The sequence below is a fragment of the Mustela nigripes genome, chromosome 4, assembly GCF_022355385.1.
Source record: "Mustela nigripes isolate SB6536 chromosome 4, MUSNIG.SB6536, whole genome shotgun sequence".
In the NCBI taxonomy this organism is placed as follows: Eukaryota; Metazoa; Chordata; class Mammalia; order Carnivora; family Mustelidae; genus Mustela; species Mustela nigripes.
This window is the reverse complement of record NC_081560.1, coordinates 48,085,348-48,109,258: the sequence shown is the minus strand read 5'-3', so window position 1 is coordinate 48,109,258 and position 23,911 is coordinate 48,085,348. Positions and strand designations below refer to the sequence as shown.

The 23,911-nt window shown below is 38.6% G+C and overlaps 1 protein-coding gene across 2 annotated transcripts in view; it reads left to right on the top strand.

Annotated features, from left to right (window-relative positions):
• The first annotated feature begins 7,577 nt into the window (after window positions 1-7,577).
• TAX1BP1 (Tax1 binding protein 1) overlaps window positions 7,578-23,911 on the top strand; it is an 80,733-nt gene continuing 64,399 nt past the window's right edge. For both annotated transcript variants that reach the window (XM_059396667.1, XM_059396666.1), the window contains exons 1-2: window positions 7,578-7,713; window positions 13,598-13,766. In XM_059396667.1, the coding sequence (XP_059252650.1) occupies window positions 13,605-13,766 (162 nt within the window). In that variant the 5' untranslated portion in view covers window positions 7,578-7,713; window positions 13,598-13,604. The remainder of the gene's footprint in view (window positions 7,714-13,597; window positions 13,767-23,911) is intronic.

Genomic DNA, 23,911 nt, shown 5'->3' with positions numbered 1-23,911 from the left:
CTAAATCCTCTCCCTGTTTGGCTTTTTGAGACCTTGGAGACAGGTGCCAGAAAGATTGTCCTTCTGTACCCCTTCCCCTATGGCAACAAATCTATGGATTTGATAGTGGGCAAGGTTTGGGAAAATGACAAGCTATAGAAGAGGGAAATACTGAAAAATTAGGTTAATATCTCAAATATATTATCTTGTCATATAGATTGCTATTTGAAGAATGCAAGTTGGGAAGGGAAGAGGAAAAATAGCATGAAATTTAAAAAATAGTTCTCCTGGAATGACAGCAATTGTGATCTTAAAAAGTACAAGAAGGGTCCCTTCTCTACAGAGATTTTCCCCATAGATGCATGTAAACCTACAATGACAGGTTCATTGCTTCATGCTCACAGTCTTATTTTGAGATCCTCATACTTGCATTAAGTCCCTCATAGGGGTTAATATTGAGCCTAAGCTTCTTTTGTTCCCCTGTACAAAACTGCTTGTTGCCTGAGGTGTAGGGGTTGTTGAACCTGAGAAAGAGTATCTGAACAGGAGGGAAAAGTGTAGAAAATGAAGGATTCAAGAAGAGGAATTTTACCTACTCTCAGCTTCTTAGAACTTGCTGTATTATACTAACCAACCTTAAAAGTCAATTTTCACAATTAACCAATAGGATGTACTATAAATCACTTTCTAAAGACGCTCAACATAAGTAATAATTTCATTTTCCCCTTTGTCTTCATGGCAAGATCAGCATAGCTATGGTTTCTTCTGGGAATAAAGGCATTTCTTTCATCTAGAAAACCTAATGCTAAATGGCAATAAATCATTGTTCATTGAATTCTACAAACTAAACTATGTGTTACAGAAGGAATTCTAGCCCCTATGCATCATAATTAACATCAAATAGTCGTACAAGATTGCAGAACAACAAAAAAACATGGCAATAACCCTAGCTGACCAGAACTAAATTAATTCACTAAGCAATTACTTAAGGGGAAGAAGTAAAAATAATCAAGACAGGTTCAACCTATGAAGCTAAGGGAAGGGGCATAGTGGTTGTTATCAGTCTGGGTCCAGTTAATGAGAGAACTACACAGTGATTTGAACAGGGAACGCTTAATGGAAAGAATTCCTAGCAATAAAAAGGGATTGGAGTAACCAGCCTAGTAAGGAGTAAAGGGAACTCAAAAGACTGTAAGAATCGCAGATATAAGGAACAGATATTATCCCCATGGCTGAGACGCATGCCTAGCAAGGGTTCTAGACCTTGGAGAGGTCATGACTATGAATCACTGAAGTACCTGAATTGAGGGGTGCCTGGGTGGTTCAGTCAGTTAAGTGTCTGCCTTCGGCTCAGGTCATGATCCCAGGGTCCTGGATGGAGTCCCACATCGGGCTCCTGGCTCAGTGGGGCATCTGCTTCACCCTCTGCCCCTCCCCCACTTTCTCTCTCTCTCAAATAAATAATAACATCTTAAAAAATAAGAAGTAGTAGTAGTAGTGGTGGTGGTAGTAGTACTCGAATTGTTGAGTTAGTGGAACTTTCTGGAAATCTACCTTCTGGAACTTGCTAGAGAGCCACTATGTGGATCTTGCTAGAAATCTGCCCTCCAGGGTTTTAGAGAAAGGTATTCATAGAGAACTATCTACACAGCAGGCACTCTGCCACAAAACTACTTAGAAGGGGACATTGTGGGTAAAGCGGCTGAGTGCTGGGGCTGCTGGCTACCATGCAGTGGAATCAGCAACTAAGAAACCCCCTGTACTGCAGGAGGTAGATACTTGGAAACCTGCACTAGCTGGACACTGGAGAAGTCACGTGCATTGCAGAAATCTGTTGAATGAGCAGACAGGGACCAGGAATCAGAATTTTTCTCTACTCTAGTTCTTTACTCCATTTTCTGCTGACCACACTTAATTGTGCCAGCTGGCAGAGAAAACGTTAAATTTAAGGGACCTAGATGAATTTTCACAAAGCAGGCAAAAAAGGCAAATTTAGGACTGGTTACTGCCATGACAGTAATCTACAAATTCTTTACCCCCACTCCTAATTATAAGCTCCTAAAAAATATTTCAGTGTTTTATGAGTAGGATGGGTATCAACCCAAGGAATGATCAAACTCCCCAATTTGGATAAAATTCAAATTCTTTTGCACGGATCTCCTGAGTCCCAGGCAAATCATGAGATGTAGTCAGAAACCAGGTTAGCATCCATGGTATGTGCATGGATAGGAAGATGGATTTGCCTATTGAGAGCACATTATATACATTATGGTATTAATACAACCTGTTTTGGTGTGATGGGGGCAGCATGCAGAAGGAAGTGGGGTAAGAGAGTGGGAAATGGGGGAGTAGAATGTAGATAATTTTTTTTAATAATGAGAAGTTTGGCTGTGAAGGTGAAGACAAAAGGCAATAGCAGTTGAAGAGAAATATGGAGTTGGGAATTTTTTTTGTGTGTGAAGATTTTATTTTCTCAAATAATTTCTATACCCATTATGGGGCCTGAACTCATGACCCTGAGACCAAGAGTAGCATGCTGTACCAACAAAGCCAGCCAGGCACCCCTGGAACCAGGAAATATTTTAAAAATTAAATAGAAGAGACTTGAGCCAGTGGAAAAGACAATGGGAAGGATCCAGTGGAAATGGAAGGTTTGAATTTAAGAGAGAAGAGTTTCTGAGAAGGCGGGATGAGATGGGATCTGAAGACATAAAAACATCCTTCAACCTAAAATTTTGATTCAGCTTTTATTAAAATTTAAAAGTTCAGAAGATTATCTTAATAACATTTTCTTAAAATAATTTTATTGGGACACCTGCCTGACTCAGTAGAGCATGCAACTCTTGATCTCAAGGTGGTGAGTTTGAACCTCATGCTGGGAGTAGAGATTAGTTAAAAAAATAACTTTTATTAACTTTAATTACCACTGATATGCAAGTGATCCAAAAAATTAAGGTATGTAACTTATTTTATTATTATTATTTTTTAAGATTTTATTTATTTGACAGACACAGATCACAAGTAGGCAGAGAGGCAGGTAGAGAGAGAGTGGAGGATGCAGGCTCCCTGCTGAGGAGAGATTCCCTATGTGGGACTGGATCCCGGAAGCCTGGGATGGTGACCTGAGCTGAAGGCAGATGCTTTAACCCACTGAGCCACCCAGGTGCCCCAAGGTATGTAATTTAAAACACTGAGAAAAAACATTCCTGACCTAAGAATCTTAAGAATTCAAAGTACCGTGCTCGTGCTCGTCTTACTCCTCTCAGTAAGCTAAGGAAGAGAGGTGAGACTGTATTTACATTCCAGTGACCTCTCAATTGCACAAGAACAAAGAACACTGTTAGGGGCCAGGTGGGGCAAAGGTCTTACTAAAGTATAAATCTCTGCAGTCTCTATTTCTTAATATCGTAAGTTAAATAGTTTTTCTCTTTATAGTACAAGAAACTTCCCAAGACATTCAATTTTATTTAATTTTTTATTGTTAGTTTTTTATGATACATGCTTTCATTTTATTCATTGAAAGACAATGTGTACATGCCACATTGTACATAATTTTTTCTGAAACTTTATCAATAAATTGATCTCTCAGCCTCACTTGTTACACAGACACTCTGAAGATTCTACATTTCTAGAAAATAAATTCTAAGTATAATCATTTACAAAATAATTGTTAAGAAATTTTGAGAATGATAGTGCTATAAAAGTTATAATGTTATACCTAAAAAACACTAAGGTAGTTTTAGGTGCTTAGCTTAATTTTTGAAGTTGTGTGTGTGTTTTTTTAAAATATGTATGTATGTTATGTATTTATTGAAATATAGTTGACATGCAATGTTACATTAGTTTTAGGTATATGGCATAGTACATAGTACATAGTACATAGTATGTGAACTTTGACAAGTTTATACATTATGCTATGCTTATAAGCATTGCTACCATCAGTCACCATAGACATCTATTACAGTACCATTGACTACATTCCTTATGCTGTACCTTTCATCCTGGCAACTTATTCACTCTATTACTGTATCTCCCACTTTCTTTCACCCATTTTGTTCATTCTCCCACCCAAGCTCCTTTGACAACCATCAGTTTGTTCTCTGTATTTATGTGTGTTTCTTTTTGCTTATTACTTTTGTTGGTGAGGTTTTTTAAGATTTCACCTATAAGCAAAATCATATGTTATTTTTTTTTCTCTGGCTTATTTCAGTTGGCACAATATCCTCTAGGTTCATCCATGTTGTCACAAATGTCAAGCTCTCACCCTTTTTGATGGCTGAGTAATATCCCCCCCCACCCCTCTGTGTGTGTGTGTGTGTGTGTGTGTGTGTGTGTATGCCACATCTTCCTCATTCATTCATCTATCAATTGACATTTGAGTCCCAAAACATTTAGTTCTATTGTCAAAGTTTTTGCTTAGTATTCCCAGACATAACCTTTAGTTGTAAAGCATATGACGATTACAGAGTCTGTAACATAATTGTTCCAAGACATTGCACTTAATCTACAAGATAGAAAATCAAAGTATTGTATGGGGTATTGGATATAATGTTAATGACATGAGAGTCCATGGACTCAGAGTTGGATAATAAGGTTAGTATTAAAAGGAGAAAGCTGAATGGTTTAGAGATCCTGAGGAGTTTGAGAAATAGTTATAGTGGGCACATTTGAATAAGGAAGTTAGAAGAATAGAAGGTTGTTGTCAAAGAGCAGAATGCTTAATTTTTTTTTTTTAAGATTTTTTTTGTTTGATGGGGAGAGACAGCAAGAGAGGGAATATAAGCAGGGGCAGTGGGAGAGGGAGAAGCAGACTCTCCACTGAGCAGGGAGCCTGATGCAGGGTTCAATCCCAGGACCCTGCGATCAAGACCCGAACTGAAGGCAGATGCTTAACAACTGAGCCACCCAGGTGCCCCCAGAATGCTTAATTTTAAAGGTAAAGTAGTTATGGATGGTGACAAGGTCCAAGGTATGAGCATGGAAATCGGTATATGTAGTGGAGTGGAGGACATTATTTGAGATGAGGGGGTTCAACAAATTAGAAGGCCAACACGGTGGCCTTCTAATATTAATGTCATCCAAGGATGTACTGACACCTTAGAAAGGAGAGGAAGATGTTTAGTGGAGAAGAAGGTATTTAACTTTAACCCACATTCTCCTGCAAAATGGGGTGATACCTTAAAGTGTTGCTGTGAGGAGGGCTGGCAGTCTCAGTGTTTGGCATGTACTGTGTACTCCACAGGTGGGGATTACTTTTTGTTAAGGATCTTCTCCCTACCAGAATCCTTTGCCCAAGCTCTTATATCCTGACTGGGAGTCTTCTTCCTTCCATCTCTTCATCAAAACTCTACTTAATTTTAACTGAATAGGCCTACCTCCTTCAGAAAAAGTATACTGCTCACATAAGCCTATACTGAGTTCTCCCATCTCTGAATATCTTATTTTATACTTTTATAGTGTATTTTATAGTCACCCATATCCTCACAGATTCATTTATTTTCTTCGCTTTGTTATCCTAAGCTCTTCTAATAGAGAAATGGTGTCTTTTAGGTATTTGCTCAGTCAAAATATGGGATAGATGGTATGTGATAGATTAGTACAACTATCTGGAAACTACTTAGAATTGTAATTGTTCCAGAAATAGCATGGGATGCTGAGGGATTTACTTGCCAATAGGTCTTTGAACAGGTCTACTATCCCTTATTCATTATTTTGAAATCCAAAAAAACTTTGAAAATAAAATATTTTCTTAACACTTGGTGGCAGAACCTATCTTGACCTGAACTCATTTGTCTGTAAAGCTTGACCTGAATCCATGGTAACAAAGTGGCAAAACCTTATCTGAAAAACCTGATCTGAACTGAAATAAGACTGTATGCTTTGTTTATCCCACTTAGTAGTGCAATAGTCATAATGTTTCTTAAAAAATGTTAACTTAATTATGAAGTGCTGCTATAGACCTCGTGGGATATCATGTAACATTAAGTATACTTTTTCTAAAGTCTAAAAATTCTTAATTCTGAATTCCATCTGGCCCAAAGGTTCTATGTGTAGATCTATATCCTTCATGGCCCTAATACACTGCTATACATACAAAGGGCAAATTTTAAAAAATTCAATTAAATACTGAAAGGTTATATATTTATCCTGCTGGGAGCAACATTGTCTAAAAATTCAAGGGATCATACTAAATGGATTAAAGCAAGTAAAAGTTCCTAAACAAATACCTTGATGTGAAAAATAAGGTCTGAAATTCAAGATATTATCAAAAATAACAAAATATTTTCCAATTATGGCTTTATTAAGCATATTGCTTTTCTGATTTCATTAATTGAAAATTGGTGGCAATTGGAGATTTATTACATGTAAATAAATAACGTGGTTAAAACATACCGAATGACACTTCTGAAAAATTGTGCTTATAAAGTTCACTACTATATTTACATTTCTTAATGGACACAGATATTCCCACTACATGTAGACTGCTATAGTAACATTAGTGATTCCTGATATTATCGTACCATTTTCATCATCTGTAAAATAAGGAGGTTGGTAGTAAATGAGCTCTAAAGTTCTTTTAAAATTCTACCATCGAGTATGCTATACAGAACAAAAAGTTCAAAGATTTCAATATACAGGAAACAAATCAGCAAACACAGGATCTGTATTACCGAAAGGATGATAATCTTAACTATGGGGAAGTAAAAATCTAAGTATATGAGATTGTGTATGTTCTGTATTTAGAGCGATAATGTGATCTAATTATCCTTTCTCTACTAGGGATATTGAAGATTCTATATGCGTTTTTTTTTTCCTGTAAGGGTTTTATAGAAAAACAGAAATATGATGCATTAGAACAGAATACACTTGCTTCCGTGAACTCGGGATGCCATCTGAGTGCCTACTATATGAAGGTAAGACACGTCACAGTCCAAATTGATATTAGAAAATATAGTTGAACAAAGAATATAGGACAAAATTCACACACACAAAAGAACACAGCTAATAAAAGCAAGTGCGGGCAGAAAGAGGCCACGCTGGAGCAAGAGCAAATAGAATCATAGAGCTCTGGATCTGAAACGCTCCTAGAACGGAGGTCTTCCATGGAGGGAACAAAATCTCAAACAAAAACAGGCCTGGACCAGGAGCTGGGAAAGAGCCTTGGGAGTTAGGGGTTGCATCCATGGTTATGGATGTGGTCGCTCCTTTACTTCTACCGTTTCCCTACTTCTTGATCTATAAAATAAATGGATTCACTTAGTTTTTAAGATCCAGGCAATGACACGGTAATAGTCCATATATCTTTGGGCTACCGTTCCAACCTAACTTAAGTTATTTAATTTTCCGGTTAAAGTAAAAAATAAAAAATGAAAAATGTAAACCCAAACGGACCCTGCTTGGCTAGGACTGAGACAAAAGACCGCGAAGCCAAAGAGTTTAAAACGCCGGCCCAGACTTTATCCGCTCCGCCGGCCGGGAAGGTGAAAAGCCGCAGGGGCGGAGGCTGTGCTTTCCGGGATAGGCCCGGCCCACCCCGCACGGTGACTGCGGCAACGGCGACGGAAGGGGTGGTCCCGAAGCCGGAAGTGACGGAACGCCGGCTTTCTGGCTCTGAGGGGAGGTGGAGCTGGTCGGTGGAGGGAGGTTGTGGTGGCGGAAGGGGTTCGGCGGCTGATGGCGGCGCAAGCTCGGAAGACTTTCTAACGTTCGGTCTGTCCCGGAGTTCTCCGCAGGGTAAGCGCCTTCCCCAGCCAACCGCAGCACCTTTTGCGGGGCAGTCTCCAGCTGGAGCTCTTTGGGGGTTCGTGATACGCTCCTCAGCGGTTAGAGTGTAGGGGCCTGGCCGGTCTCGGGAATGATCTCTGGTGACGATGCACCCAAATGACGATGCTTTCCTTCTCGAAGACAAACTTTTCCTCTTGGACTACGATTGTGACGGGGGTGTGGGCAACTTCGGTGGGGAGTAAGGCTGGGGAAAACAGCGGGTGGCCGCCCCACCCGGCGGGGAGGCCCCGGGATAGGCCCTTCGCTGTTTGGGGGAGCCGTGTGGAACTTGGGCACTTTGGCGGGGGCGAGTGACGCGGGGGACCCCTGAAGAAGGACCTGTCTTGCCGGAGGTCCAATTCTGGGGTGTGTTTAGAGGGCACTGTGTGTGCTGCCGGCGTGGGCGCTTGGGAAAACAGGTCGAGTCCGAGGTTTGGGTTTGCCCGGGTGGGGTGAAACCCAGGTGTTTTGGTTTGTGTCGCCAGTGGAGAAAGAGGCGGGGACTCAGTGCGCCGCCCACGTTTGGGGGCCGGGGGCGGAGTTAGCTGTTGAGGCCGGTTCGCGTATTTCACCTGGGCTACAGGTCTAGCTGACGCTTTTCTTGGTTTTTGTAGACGGCTCCTGTGCGTAGTGTTTGGAGGGATCTTAAGAGTCAACGTCGTCTTTGCTTAGGCAACTTTTCTTGATTTCACAACTCTCCTACTCCACACCCAGCAGCCGCCGGTCGGCAGTTGTGGGCTAGTCCCGACCCTCGCTCATCGCCTCGGGCAATTTTTGCTTGGGCTGGGTGGGGGTGGGGTTGTGTGTGACTGTTGATGCACTACATTATCTTTTCTATAATTTTGTTTGGAAAACACTGTGGCAGATGACTTTCTTCCTATATTACGTTTTAAGCATCACAGTTTAGTTACGAATTGCTGTTATGACGAGGATTTAGATGGGAAAGTTTAATTTTTCAACTCTGCTTTATGTTCATTGTAAAATTTCTACAGACTGAGCGCTAATTATAATTTTGGTGCTCAGTTCCAAAGCGTCTGAAGAGATTTTTGAATAACCTGTTAATAGAAGAGTGGGCTGATTGTCCCTCAAGGCACAATTCAGGTATAGAGAAGGGGCTGAGGCCAAGCCTTTTTTTTTGTTGTTATTAAGAGTAGGCTCCATCTCTTGGGAAAAATTACTTGATAACGTGAGAAATGACTTGTTAGGTCTTTTATTTTTTACTTTTTTTTTTTTTTTGCAGCTTCAGAGGACATCCTAACGTAGTTTTTGTTCTCTCCTCATCACATTCTTAAGTTGCGCACCTCTATTTATGGTAATGACTGCAGCCATTTAATGTTAACTATGAAATGTCCTAACGATGCTCGTGTACTTCTTTGGGGGAATATTTGGGGAATACATATGCGAAGTTTATTGGATTTTATCCTTATGGAATTTTGACACTAATTAAAATTTTGGCTTCTCTGGCTTTTTAAAATATATTTTGGCCCAAATAAACCCCTACAAGAAGAGAAAAATTCCCTCTTTGTATGGGCCAAGTTACAGCTTTTGAGAAACCATTTAAAAGAATCTATAGAGTAAAAGTATAAGTAACACTGGGGTAGAGTGTCGAGGCACTCAGTTGTGAAGAATTCTAGAGATACGGATGTATTTAAGAGTGCAAATTAACAGATTGTTGGCTTTGCCTCTGCCTCCCAGAAGGATTGCAGATAACATTTTTTTTAAAAGATTATTTATTTATTTATTTGCCAGACAGAGATCACAAGTAGGCAGAGAGGCAGGTGGTGACAGAGAGAGGAGGAAGCAGGCGCCCTGCCGAGCAGAGAGCCTGATGTCGGGACTCGATTCCAGGACTCTAAGATCCTGACCTGAGCCTAACGCAGAGGATTAACCCACTGAGCCACCCAGGCGCCCTGCAGATAACATTTTTCTGCTCTATAAACCAGCTGATAGTCTTTGAGTTAAAGTATGAATAATTGAAAACCATTAGAATGTCTAACAGTTTTTCCTTCAGATATTTGTGTGTCTTATGGGACCGAAGTTTAGAGATAATTCTAAAAGTTCATGTACTTTTAACTGAAGATTTAAAAAAAACTTCTTGCTAAGTTTGCCATCCACTATATGTAATGTGTTCCTATTATGGTATGTCATACATGGAGATTTTATTACTAACTTTACTTACATACATACACACAAGGAGAACAAATAGTAAAAGGAACTACCATTTTACTAATCTTGTTTTATTACTTCTCCCAGTACATTTTTCCCCAGGAGTTACTTATTTAATTTATTTATTTGACAGAGATCTAGCTAGAGAGGGAACACAAGCAGGGGGAGTGGGAGAGGGAGAAGCAGGCTCCCCACCAAAGGAAGCCTGATGTGTGGGGCTGGGTTCATGACCTGAGCCTAAGGCAGCTGCTTAACGGCTGAGCCACCCAAGCACCCCCCTGGGAGTTTTTAAAGCAAATCTTGGACATCAGGATATTTCTTATGATTAGTTATCTTTGACTTTATAAGGACTTTGAAAGAAAAAAAAATCACCAGAGTCACATACACTGAACAAAATTAGTATATATATTTTCTTGTTTAGTTAGAGATACGGATGTATTTAAGAGTGCAAACTTAAATTTTTGGGCTGGTCCATTGAAATTGAGTATCGGAAGCCACTGAAAAACTACTACCACGAAAGCCAGTTTTGGGCTTGAAAATGTTCCTGGAGGAAGAAATAAAGACAGCATGCTTCCACCTTCCACCTTCCTCGTGCCCCCTACCCCATTTATTTTAGTTACTTAACTAAGTGCCAGCTGCACATTATTTTCTTTTCTCTAGATAGATGAATCCCCCAAATAACAAAATGGGGATTTTAGATTAAAGATTTTATTGTGTAAAGCTTACAATGTAGTACATGCAAAGGAACTCTAGACATGTTGGGCCTTTGGGGAAATCAGTAGTAAACATGGAAGAGGGCACTGCAGGCATCATGTATATGCATTTCAGACTGTTTCTCAGCTGAATGTCTTTGGTTCTTTAATTCTTGAGTGGAAAATTTTTGCTTAGCCTTGGCTTGCATCTTAATGTACTCATGTTTCTGGAGCTGTACTTTAGAGAATGGGAAGCAAAATTTGGTATAGTACAGCTGCTTCCACTTCCCTTTGTGTGTGTGGGGGGCTATATTTCTTCTTCACCTGAGGTGCAGTTTATTCTTAGGGTGTTAGTGAAGCTACACTTACCAAGCATTACCACAAGGTGATGCAGTGGCTTTGTATATTACTTCCCCAGTGGGCTGTTTGTGTCGTGTGTGTGTGTGTGTGTGTGTGTGCGCGCGCATGTGTACACACACATGGATAGTGTATAAATGTCTGAATCATCTTGATAAATTGCCAGTTTCAGTGAATATCAGCACATTTATGTTTATCCATCTTTTCATTTTCATCTTATCCATTATTTCATTTTTATCTTATCCATCTTTTCATTTTATTTCTTTATCTGTGTGAGTAGTGAAACAGGATTATATGGGAGATTTTGTTTTACTATTTAAAATGGGTTGATTCATGTGGTAATTACATTGAGATTACATTTACCCTTGTTAACTTTTTATGACTAGAAGATATATTGGAATTTAATTTTTTTTAAAAAAGATATTATTTATTTATTTGACACACAAAGAGAGAAATCACAAGTAGGCGGAGAGGCAGGTAGAGAGAGAGGGGGAAGCAGGCTCTCCGCTGAGCAGAGAGCCTAGTTTGGGACTCGATCCCACAACCGTGAGATCATGACCTGAGTCACAGCAGAGGCTTAACCCACTGAGCCACCCAGGCGCCCTGGAATTTAATTTTTAAAAAAGTTTAAACCTAATAGTGAGAGTGGAAGTACTTGGAAAACATTTCTGTAGTCATAATTGCACTGAAATTTTTTAAAAGGTTGGAGTGTTGGAGAGAGAAAAGGTTAGTAGGATCACAGATTTATAGTATACTTACGATTTATACTCTTGAATATATTTAAAGTCTGATGAAGCATGTTTTTTTAAAAACCTGAATTTTGGGGGGAAGCTTTAAAAATGAAATTTTATGTCAATATGTTTATTTGAAATGAAAATGTGTTTATATGTACTGGCAAACAGCTTAAAAGTTAGTCTTTACATGTATCCCTCATGAATAAATACCATTAACTGTAGTTTTTAGTCCTTTTTGATAGCATTTGTAAGCATACACACACACACACACACACGCACGCACGCACGCATACCTTCCTCCTATTTTTCTACTTAAAATTTCAGTGAGGTAAAAGTGTAAGGTAGGATTGTGGATTTTTGAAACATTGTGTAGGTGAGGTTAAACAAAAGTTTAAACTTCACTGCTTAAAACATAATTACAGTTTAAGAAACATGTTAAGTTGTGAGAGAAAGTTTCATTCTTAAATTACTTTTAATTATAACATTGGCAACTCATTCTAAGCTAGCCTTATTTTCTTCTTACTAAATGTTTTCCTAGAGAAACCTAAATCATTTTCTTCGTAGAAAAATATTCCTCATTCACTTGCCTCAGTTTTGGTAGTTGTATCTGCTTCAGGTTGGTTTCATTGATTTAGCTATAGTTTTTCTTAACTGGTATAACCATTAGTAAACAGGTTTTGAAAACTGGAATCAATCCGTTATTTTTTCCTTCTTTATGAAGGCATTGACTTGAAAAGAGATTATCACCAGTGACCTTATTAGCACATGACGTCCCTCTGAGCTGAAATTAGCTCAGACAATTCAAAGAAAGTAATAAAACTCTTCATTTATTTTAGCCAGAGTTCTCAGTGTTTGTAAGTAAGGGCTACTTCTTCATTTTATTGAAGACTTTGGCATGGTAGTGACAGTTAAATCCTTCTATGAAATAGGGCTGCTGGTAATTAAGCCATTTTGTTAGTACAGAGGTGTAGGAGGATTGCTCCTGAATGCACTCTGCTTTCCTTGGAATCCTGGCAGAGCTCAGGTTGGGGAGAGGCTGACAGACAACCAGGCTGGTATTCTACCAGCCTAGTGGCTTCCAGGTTCACCATTGATAGTCTCTGATGAGATGTTCAGTATATTGTTTCAGTAAAGCAGTACTTGAACAGAAGCAGAGAAGACACAAGAAGAAATATGGGTATTTTCTGAAGTGTTTATTACTTTGAAATTCTTAAAAAATTTGCCTTAGTATTCAAACATTTCAGCAAAAGAAACATTGTGAAAGCATGTTGTCCTAGATCTTCTAGCAGTAAAGGCTTTCTTAATAGGTAAAATATGAGCAGAGACTAACTGCCGTCTTGCCCTGTAGAGACTTTATTGGTTTGTGAAGTAAAATAGATTAATTTGGTTAGCAAAAATCTTTCCCCGGTTTTCCCATCACAGAGATTTTTGTGCAAGATTTTTTATGCAAGTGTCATCATTGTTATGTGTAGTGTAGAATCAGTATTAATTGTACTGAGTCTTTGATACTGTATAGATAGCTTTTTTGAGTAAATCTCAGTTGTATCCTTTATTCTCAAAAGTAGAGCACAAAATGTGGAAAATATTTGTGTCCTGCAGATTTTTGTTTAGATTTAATTATTTGGAGACTACAGGTGTGAGCCTAGTTAGGGAGGGGCAGAGGGGAGAGAGGATCTTGGTTTTTAAATTTTTAATCCCCATGTGACTTTCTGAGCCATTTTGGAAATTATTTCCCAGTTTGTATTTCTATATTTAATCACATTTTTAAGGAGGAGTTACAGGTATGTATCTTAATTATGGCATACAGATGTTCATGTAATTTGCATTCAGTGTTATGTATTTTCTGAAGGTGTAAATTTTTTGTTAGTTGGTATCATTCAACTTGTATATGTTTGCTTGTTTCAGATTCACAATGACATCCTTTCAAGAAGTCCCCTTGCAGACTTCCAACTTTGCCCATGTTATCTTTCAAAATGTGGCCAAGAGTTATCTTCCTAATGCACACCTGGAATGTCATTACACCTTAACTCCATATATCCATCCACATCCAAAAGATTGGGTTGGTATATTCAAGGTGAGAATCTTTTTTTTTTTTTCTTTCATATTTCTTCCATGTAGGTACTGTTTTCTTTTTAAGCAGGTTGATAAGTAGCTTGTATTAGTCTTGTCTTTACTCTGCATTAAGGGCCCTTTTTATGTTTGTAAACTTAAATGTTTTGTAAACATGAAATATTTAACAGTGCTGGCCAGTATACAACAAATATTGAGAACTTCAGTTCACCAGGCTTGCACTTGCACCTCTTTGATCAAAAGATCTGTCACTCAAGGTCTGTGAAACCTTTCTTGGGACGTTTTTTTTCCCTTCCATTTTCTCCATTCCTTACTTACTTGAAAAAAGATCTTTTCCTTTGAGTTGCTTTATCATTCTCTCTTCAGTCATTTGTAATTTTATTTTATTTTTTTTTAAAGATTTTATTTATTTATTTGACAGAGAGAGATGACAAGTAGATGGAGAGGCGGGCAGAGGGAGAGAGAGAGAGAGAGAGAGGGAAGCAGAGAGCCCGATGCGGGACTCGATCCCAGGACCCTGAGATCATGACCTGAGCCGAAGGCAGCGGCTTAACCCACTGAGCCACCCAGGCGCCCCATTTGTAATTTTATACAGCGCTACAGCCATGTTATTCTTTTGTTGTCCTTTATTGCTTAAATATTACTCATATTGTCTTATGCTTTTATAAGAGTATTCTGTTTTACATGACTAAATAGTAAGCTTTCTGATGGCAGGAATCCCAGTTCTTATATTTGGCTGGTCATTTTTTATAATATTTGCCTGAAATTACATTGCGGTGATCATTATGGTGGTGCGTCACTGTGCTAGAGATTTTCTGGCAATTTCAGCTCTTCAGAATGTAGTGGAGAACTAAAACATGAGAGTGTCTTTGGGGCACCTGGCTGGCTCAGTTGGAAGAACATGGGACTCTTAATCTCGGGTTTGTGAGTTTGAGCCCCACATTGGGTGTAGAGGTTACTTAAATAAAATTAAAAAGTGTCTTTTGAACAGCCAAAATGTCATAAATGTCCAAATTCCTCAGAATACGTTTTAGATACGATTTTGTCTGGTGTGTATAAGTTAAACAACAAAGTAGAAGTAAGAATAGGGGGGCGCCTGGGTGGCTCAGTGGGTTAAGCCGCTGCCTTCGGCTCAGGTCATGATCTCAGGGTCCTGGGATCGAGTCCCGCATCGGGCTCTCTGCTCTGCAGGGAGCCTGCTTCCCTCTCTCTCTCTCTCTCTCTGCCTGCCTCTCCATCTACTTGTGATTTCTCTCTGTCAAATAAATAAATAAAATCTTTAAAAAAAAAAAAAAAAAAAGAAGTAAGAATAGGTGCTAGAATTAGGCACATAGAAGGTATCTAGAAGTTAAAGTCGGCCTTTCAGATTGAGGAGGGCCGAAAAACTATTGGATAAATAAAGTTTTGGCATCTAATGACCTCTTATTTCCTTTTTGAATCCTTTTTTTCATTGATTTTGCCTATTAGAGGAGTCATTAAGTTATTTAAGTCAAATTCCAGAAAGGAGATAGCATTCATTGTGAGCATTTTTATGACATCAGTGCTGGTTTTGATTTTATGTGAGATACAGGTATCGAGTTAAACTTGGTGAGAATTGCTGTTTTGTATAAGAATGAGTCAGACAAGAGTAGAATAGGGAAATGAGATTGAGGGAAGGAAGGGGCATTTCTGGCAGGAAAGTGGTATAAGCAAAGGCACAAAGAATGTTAATGGATGCAGGTTACAGGTTGTTTTGATTAGAACATAAGCTTCATTTAGGAAAGTGGAGGTCTCCACTGTGCATGGAGACCTTCAGTTGTAGGCTGAAATGTTTGTAGGTTTTTATTTTGGGCAGTGGGATGTCTTTGTGTATGTAGGTATGTAGGCTGATGAATTGTGTTTCTAAGAAGATGAATGTTTACCTTTTTCTTTCAAATTATTTTTTTAATGGCCTATTGCCTAATCCAGAAGTTAATGACCTTCCCTTCAAATCTAGTCGAACACCAGTTCTATCCATTTTCTTGCCTTTGTATTTTTGTGTTTGTAATATCAATGCCCTAATTTTATGTCATCCTTATCTCTTTCTAAGACTACTGCAATAGGTCACTTTTCCCCTTTGTTTTCATTCTTAGCCCCTCCTTATCTGTTCTTTAAACTACTCTATATAAACTATAATATAAAAAATCTGAAATATGAAAATCTGAACATACCTTCCTTTTGTTTCAGACTCTTAGGTGGTTCTTCATCATCTGTGGAATAATGCCGAGACCAAATAACTTCACCAATGTGCTGTATAACCTTTTGTTTTGCTTCGTTTTTAAAGACTTTATTTGAGAGTGCCTATGAGCATGAGCTGGGGGAGGGGCAGAGGGAAAGGGAGAAAAAGACTCCCCTCTGAGCAGGGATATGGAGGTGGGGCTTGATCCTAGGATCAGGACCTGAAGGCAGATGCTTACCTGCTGAAGCAACAAGCGGCTCCTTGTAAGGTTTCTTTCTGACTTAATCTGTAATTTCATTTTTTGTCATTGCCTGCTTATTTTCTTTGATAATGCTAAACTACTATCTCTTGTGCATTCCAAGTACTGTAACTTTTCTCTAAGAGATGAAAATATGCATGAATATAATGGTGTAGACTGGATTGTAGAGTTGCCTGGATAATACTATAAAACTCAGTAGGAATTTCAGGCCTTTGGTAAAAATTTGAGAACATGTGGGAAGACTCAAGGAAGAAAATTATGTTTGTTTATTTATTTATATTTAAAGATTTATTTCTCTGTCAGAGAAAGTGAGAGCACAAGCAGGGGAAGGAAGGGGCAGGCAGAGTGAGAAGCATGCTCTCCGCTGAGCAGGGAGCCCAATGCAGGACTCGATCCCAGGACCCTGGGATTATGATCTGAGCCAAAGGCAGACGTTTAACTGACTGAGCCACCCAGACATCCCCAAAATAATGTTTAATAAAGTGGAATTGCCTTGCTTATTGCATTGTGTGTATTAAAACACTTAAGTGTCCTGTAAATTGTCCATAGGATGATTTTGATAGACAAAATATTGAAAGACAAGCAGGGAGAATATGCCCAGATAGTAGCAATAAGGGGGAAGGAGTGAAGGGAATGTGTGTGTGGTATGTTTGTGAAAGTGTTAAGGAATTTGATTTACCTGGGACAGATGATTCGTTTTAGAAGATTAATGGGAAAGGGTAGTTTGGATCACGTTATGATGGTTTTAATATTTGGCTAAGGAATAAAGTAAAGCAGAGAGAAATAAAATTTAGAGATGTGTTTTTATATTGGAGGGTTGAGTAGGATAAATTGAAATTAGAAAATGGAGACTGAGGAAATATTCAGACTGCCCTAATTTTCTAGGTGAGATAAGTCTTAAAGTAGAAAAGGGAGTCAGTTTGGGGAAATAATCCATAAGTAGAATCAGTGGGGATTCATCAACAATTAGTTGAATGAATTTGGACTGGAACTCATTCATGGCTTCAGTATATTCAGTAAGGAGGAATAAGGTCATGTGTTAAAGAGTTGAGGGCTTGAATATGCAAATGATTTGGTCTTGCTGCTGTGGAAGAATGTCATAGAGAATTAGAGATTGCTGAGCATTGGTTTTAGGACTTTGTCCAGAAAGGTTCAGCACCTAGAATTTTGAGTGAAGAAGTTTGGTGTATATTTTTCTAGATTTTAAAAATCCATAGGCTCATTTTATACCATTCTGTAGGTTTTATGTTTATCCACATATAACCAGCAAATTCATTTTCAGTTCTTTCCTACTTTAAAGTCTTAGGTCTGTTCCCTTTTGCCACTTCCCCAAAATCAGTCCCTACTGGAATTCTCTTTCTCTCTTTACAAGTGCTCTTTGTGTGCTCTCCCTGATGTTTCTGTTTTTCTGTCAAGGTTTCTCTATAGTATCTTAGTTTTACTCGGTAATCTTGATGTCTTTCTGTTCTTTGTATTGCCCTCTCAGAATTAACTTTTTGATCAGTGCTTCTCATCCAACATTTTTTCTAAAATGTTAATTCTATTTAAAGGGAACATTGGGATGCTGGGTGGTTCATTTTAAGTGTCCAACTCTTGATTTTGGTTCAGGTCATAATCTCAGGGTTGTGAGATGGAGCCCTGTGTTGGTCTCTGCACTGGGCATGGAGCCTGCTTGAGATGTTCTCTCCCTTTCCCTGCTCCTGCCCCTTCTCTCTCTCTCAAAAAAAAGGATGGGGGAACACATTCGTGGGTTTTTTTTTTCTTCCATGTTATCCTTGTTTATTCATTTCCTTTTTTGCTCTTGTTTTGCTCTTGCATTAGTAACAGGAATAATGCCCAGTACTATGGTAATTCCCCAAACTAAACTGTTCTAATGGGGCGGCTTTGGTTCCTTCCTTAATATAGTTAGACCCTCTTCACTGGATTCAAATGTAGCTCCTAGAAGCGGTGTGTTTTGAAAGGCATAGGTAATTTTAACTTCCATTGTTCTAAGTAATGTCATTCTCCCTGCCATTTTTCATTGTTTTAAGATTATTATTCTAAATAATTCTTTCCATTGCTGCTTGTAAAAAGGCAAATTCCCTTACATATTAAGGGATGAAAATCTGTCTGAATTCTGAAATCTGAATTCCAATCAAGTTCTAACTAGATGACCAGGAAAATAAAGAGAAACAAGCTATGAATTGGACACTTTGTTGTTTATTGACTTTATAAATTAGATATTTATTATTCTTGCCATATGGTCTTACATAATTTCCAGATGTCTACTTTTTTTTCCATTATGACTTTCTACTACATTTTCATGTGGGAGTTTAGCCTTACCTATCTATCCTAAAGGAGCCAGTACTTTGTATCTTTACAGATTGAGAGACTATTTATTTTTAAAGATTTTGATTTATTTATTTGAGGGGCGGGGGAGGCAGAGGAAGAGAATCTGAAGCAGACTCCCAGCTAAGTGCAGAGTCTGATTCAGGGCTCAGCCTGATGACCCGAGCTGAAATCAAGGGTTGGACACCCAACTGACTGAGCCACCTAGGTAGCCCTATATTTATTTTTCTATATATGCCTTACGTGTCCCTTCAAGAGTGACCTAAGATCAGTTGTTCAAGATCCATAGTTAATTTCTTCTTTAAGGACTTGAAAGCATAGTTTTCTATTTTGTACTCAGATTGGATTTCATTTTGTCCCTCATTGGGCTCAGCGTGGGGTACCTGTTACATCCTAGAGCACCATCAACCACTTTCTTGAGAAGAGTTGGTCAGACTTAGGCAATAAGGGAAAGCAAAATATGTTAGGCATACTTGTAGGTTGCTATAGAAGGCAACTGATAATACTCTTGAGCTATTGTGAATCACTTAGTGGAAACACAGCAAGGACCAAACCCTTCAACATCTTTTATTTATTTATTTATTTATTGAAGATCTTACTCATTTGATAGCGTGCATGCGTTCTCAGGAAGTGGCAGAGGGAGATGAAGAGAGGCTAATGCGTGGTGTGATCCCAGGACCCTGGCATCCTGACCTGAGCTGAAGGCAGAAGCTTAACTGATTGAGCCACCCTGGCATCCGTAGATAGTACTTCTTTCAATATCAGTGTATGGACAGGGACAAAGAACACAAGCTATGATTTGTACCAGGCATATATCATATATGTTGGGGGAAAAACTTCAGGTGGGCCTTTTTTTTTTTTTTTTTTTTTTTTTTTAAAAAGGAGACAGTGAAGCATTGGGGGATCTGAAGTGAGGGAGAGCATATTATAGGATCAAGATCACTGTCTCTAATAGGCGTGTGTCCTGGGTATTAATAAATGGTAACATTTAATGAATACTAATGTGCTCAGCACTGTGCTTATCTATATAGGGATTATCTTATTTATTACACAACCTTTGAGATTATCATCTTCATTTTATTTTATTTTATTTATTTATTTATTTTTTTTATCATCTTCATTTTAAAGAGGAGGGAACAGAAATAACCTGAAGTCATATAGCTAGTAAGTGATCTTCTCTGGCAGTCTGATCTTATTTCCTATGCTCTTAATCACTACAGTAAACCGTGTGTGCAAAAACTACCATTTATGAAGTGCTTACTGTGGGTCAGGCACTCTTCCTGGGTGTTGGTTTTATGTTCATCATCTAATTTAATTCTGTTAACATTCCTGGGAGAAACACTAATAGCCGTATGAGGTAGATCATGTCATGGGTTCCTCAAGTTTCTCTCATACAAAGAGATGAATAGTGTCTTAAATGTTTTCACATGCTTTTGACCGACAACGAAATTCTGTGACTTGACCTAGCAACAAGTTGTATGCAAGTACTCTTGAAGCAGATTTTCAAGAAGCATTATTTAGCCTTTATGCATTGGTATTTTCTAATTCTGTATAATTAAGAAATAAGGGCTGTGAACCACTGATATTACCACTTCCTGGTGGAAGTAGTACTTCCAGTTTAAAAGCACTCTTTTAGAGACTATAAAGATTGCTAATATTCTTTCAGATTCAATGTTCTGTAATCTTATCCCAGAATTACAGAATTACAGAATGTATGTATAGTCTAAACCTGTGGATGATGCATAATTTCTTAGTTTTCTGCAAATGGATGTCTAGTACAGGCATACCTTGGATGTCTAGTACAGGCATACCTAGACGACCACATCACAGTTGTGAAGTGAGTCACAATTTTTTTGGTTTCCCAGTTCCTATAAAGTTGTTTACACTGTATTATAGTTTTTATTAAGCATGCAATAGCATTATGGCTAAAACATCCAATGTATATGCCTTAATTAAATACTTTATTGCTAAAAACTAACCATCATCTAATCTTCTAGCGATTTCTCTTTTTGCTGGTCATGCCATGATGTTTGAAAGCTCCTGCCTGGTCAGGGTGGTGGTTGTTGAAGGTTGGGATGGTTGTGGCAATTTCTTAAAATAAGACAACAAAAGGGGTGTTGGCTGGCTCAGTCGGTAGAGCACGGGACTCCTGATCTCTGGGTTGTGAGTTCAAGCCTCATATTGGGGTTGAATTTGCTTTAGGAAAAAGAAAAAGGAAAAGAAAAAACAAGACAATAAAGAAGTTTGTCATATCCATTGACTCTTCCTTTCATGAACTATTTTTCTGTAGCATTTTACCCACAGTAGAACTTTTTACAAAACTGCAGTCAGTCCCTTCAAACCCTGCTGTAGGGTTTGAGGGGACTGACTGCAGTTTTGTAAAAAGTTCTACTGTGGGTAAAATGCTTTTGGTGTCATTTCTATAATCTTCATTTCTATAATCTTCACAGCATCTTCACCAGGAGTAGATTCCACCTCAAATGTTTCTTTACTCATCCATAAGAAGCATCTCCTTATCTATTTAAGTTTTGTCATGAGATTGCAACAATTCAGTCACATCTTTTCAGGCTCCACTTCTAATTTCAGTTCCTTTGCTGTTTCTACTACATCTGCAGTTACTTCCTCCACTGAAGTCTTGAACTCCTGGAGGTCATCCATGAGGGTTGAAATCAGCATCTTCCAAACTTCGTTGATGATGGTGTTTTGACTTATTCCCATGAATTGTGAATGTTTCTAAGGGCACCTAGAATGATGAATTCTTTCTAGATAGTTTTCAGCCTACTTTGTCCAGATCTATCAGAGGAGTTATTACCTATAGCTGCTATAGCCTTTCAAAATGTATATATATTTTTAAAGATTTTATTTATTTATTTGAGAGAGATCTTGAGCAGGGGGAGGGGTAAAGGGAGAAGCAGACTCCCCACTGAGCAGGAAGCTCAATTTAGGACTTGATCCCAGGACCCTAGGATCATGATCTGAGTGGAAGGCAGATGCTTAACTGACTGAACCACCCAGGTGCCCAAAATGTATTTCTTAAATAATAAGACTTACAAGTTGAAATTACTCTGGATCTGTGGGCTGCAGAGTGGATATTATATTAGCCGACATGAAAACAACATTGACCTTGTTGTATGTCTCCATCAGAGCCCTTGAATAAACAGCTGCTTTGTGAATGAGCTCTAGGATTTTGAAATGAATATTTCTTTTTTCAGCAGTAGGTCTCAACAGTGGGTTTAAAATATTTAGTAAACCATGTTGTAGACAGATGTGCTGTCATACAGGCTTTGTTCCATTTATAGAGCACAGGCAGGGTAGGTTTAACAAAATTCTTAAGGAGCCTTGAATTTTTGAGAGGGTACATGAGTACTGGTTTCAGCTTAAAAATATCAGCTGCATTGGCCCTTAAGAAGAAAGTCAGCTTGTCCTTTGAAGCCAGGCATTGACTTTTTCCTTTAGCTGTGAAGTCTGAGATGGCTTCTTCCAATCTGTCATTTAGTGTAGCCACCGTCATTAGTTACCTTAGATCTTTTGGGTAACTTGATGCAGCAACTTCTCCATTAGTATTTGTGGCTTCACTTTACTCTTCTGTATTATGGAGATGCTTTCTATAAATCTCATGAACCAACCATTGCTAGTTTCAAACTTTCTTGGTAGCTTCTTCACATCTGTCCATCTTAAGAGTTGAAGATAGGATAGGGCCTTGCCATGGATTAGGCTTTGGCTTGAGAGCAAGTTGTGGCTGGTTTAATCTTCTATCCAGGTGATTAAAACTCTCCGTATCAGCGATAAGATTGTTTTGCTGCTTATCATTTGTGTGTGCGCCTGAGTAGCACTTTTATTTTCTTCAAGAATCTTTCCTTTGCTTTCTTAATTTGGCTGTTTGGTGCAGGAGACCTAGCTTTCAGGATGTCTTGGCTTTTGACAGGCCTTCCTCACTAAGCTTAATCATTTCTAGCTCTGATTTTAAGAGTGAGATCTGTCTTTTCCTGTGAAAAGACTTTGAGGCCACTGTAGGTTTAATAAACAGCCTAATTTCAATATTGTTGGGTCTCAGAAAATAGGGAGGCTTAAGAGGGAGAAATTGGGTAATGGCTAGTTAGTGGAGTAGTCAGAACATGTATATTAAGTTCATCATCTTTATGGGCTTAGTCTGTGATACTCCAAAACAGTTAATAATAGTAATATTTGAAGATCACTGTTGTAGGTCACCATTATAAATACAATAATAATGAAAAAGTTTGAAATACTCAGAGAATTACCAAAATCTGATATAGAACTGTGAGGTGAACAAATGCTGTTTGGAAAATTGCGCTGATAGAGTTGTTTGATTTGAGGTTATCCCAAACATTCACTTTGTACAAGTAAAACAGAACACAGTATCTGTGATGCACAATGAGTTTTGTGTATACCTGTTTAAACATCTCTAATATTCAGTATTTAACGTCTTATAGTCCATCTAGAAGATGCAGACTGAGATACAGACTGAGATCTGTAATGTGTATTTTATAAGTTGAAAATGGTTTAGATATACGTGCGACATAGGTTTTCTTTCTTTCTTTTCTTTTTTTTTTTTTTTAAGATTTTATTTATTTGACAAGAGAGCACAAGTAGGCAGAGAGGCAGGCAGGCAGAGAGAGGGGGAGAAGCAGGCTTCCTACTGAGCAGAGCCCGATGTGATTCTGGGTTAGATCCCAGGACCCTGGGATCATGACCTGAGCCGAAGGCAGAGGCTTCAACCCACTGAACCACCCAGGTGCCCCTAGGTTTTCTATTTGTATATATAAACATCTTGATAATAAGGAACTTTTTGCAAAATTTACCAGTTGGCTGGAGTTAAGACTCGGTATGAGAGATTGGTGAAGTTAACCATGTTTAAGATAGAAAAATCTAATTACACTGAAATTTGAGACATAAAGTAGGAAGTTTTAGAAGTTTAGTTGGGGGGATGCCTGGGTGGCTCAGTGGGTTCAGTGTCTGCCTCTTGATCTTGGCTTAGGTCTGGGTGGTAAATTCAAGCTCTGCCTAAAAGAAAAGAACAAAAAGGAAAACTCTTAAGTTTAGTGAAATCAAATTTTAAGGGAAACACAGGTGGTTATATTTGATCATGTGCATGCTGAGATTCTTCTTGAGAAATTGAGTATCAGGTTGCATTTTTTTTTAAAAGATTTTATTTATTTATTTGACAGAGATCACAAGTAGGAGAGAGGCAAGCAGAGAGAGAGAGAGAGAGAGAGAGAAGCAGGCACCCTGCTGAGCAGAGAGCCCCATGCGGGACTCGATCCCAGGACCCTGAGATCATGACCTGAGCCGAAGGCAGCGGCTTAACCCACTGAGCCACCCAGGCGCCCCTCAGATTGCATTTTTA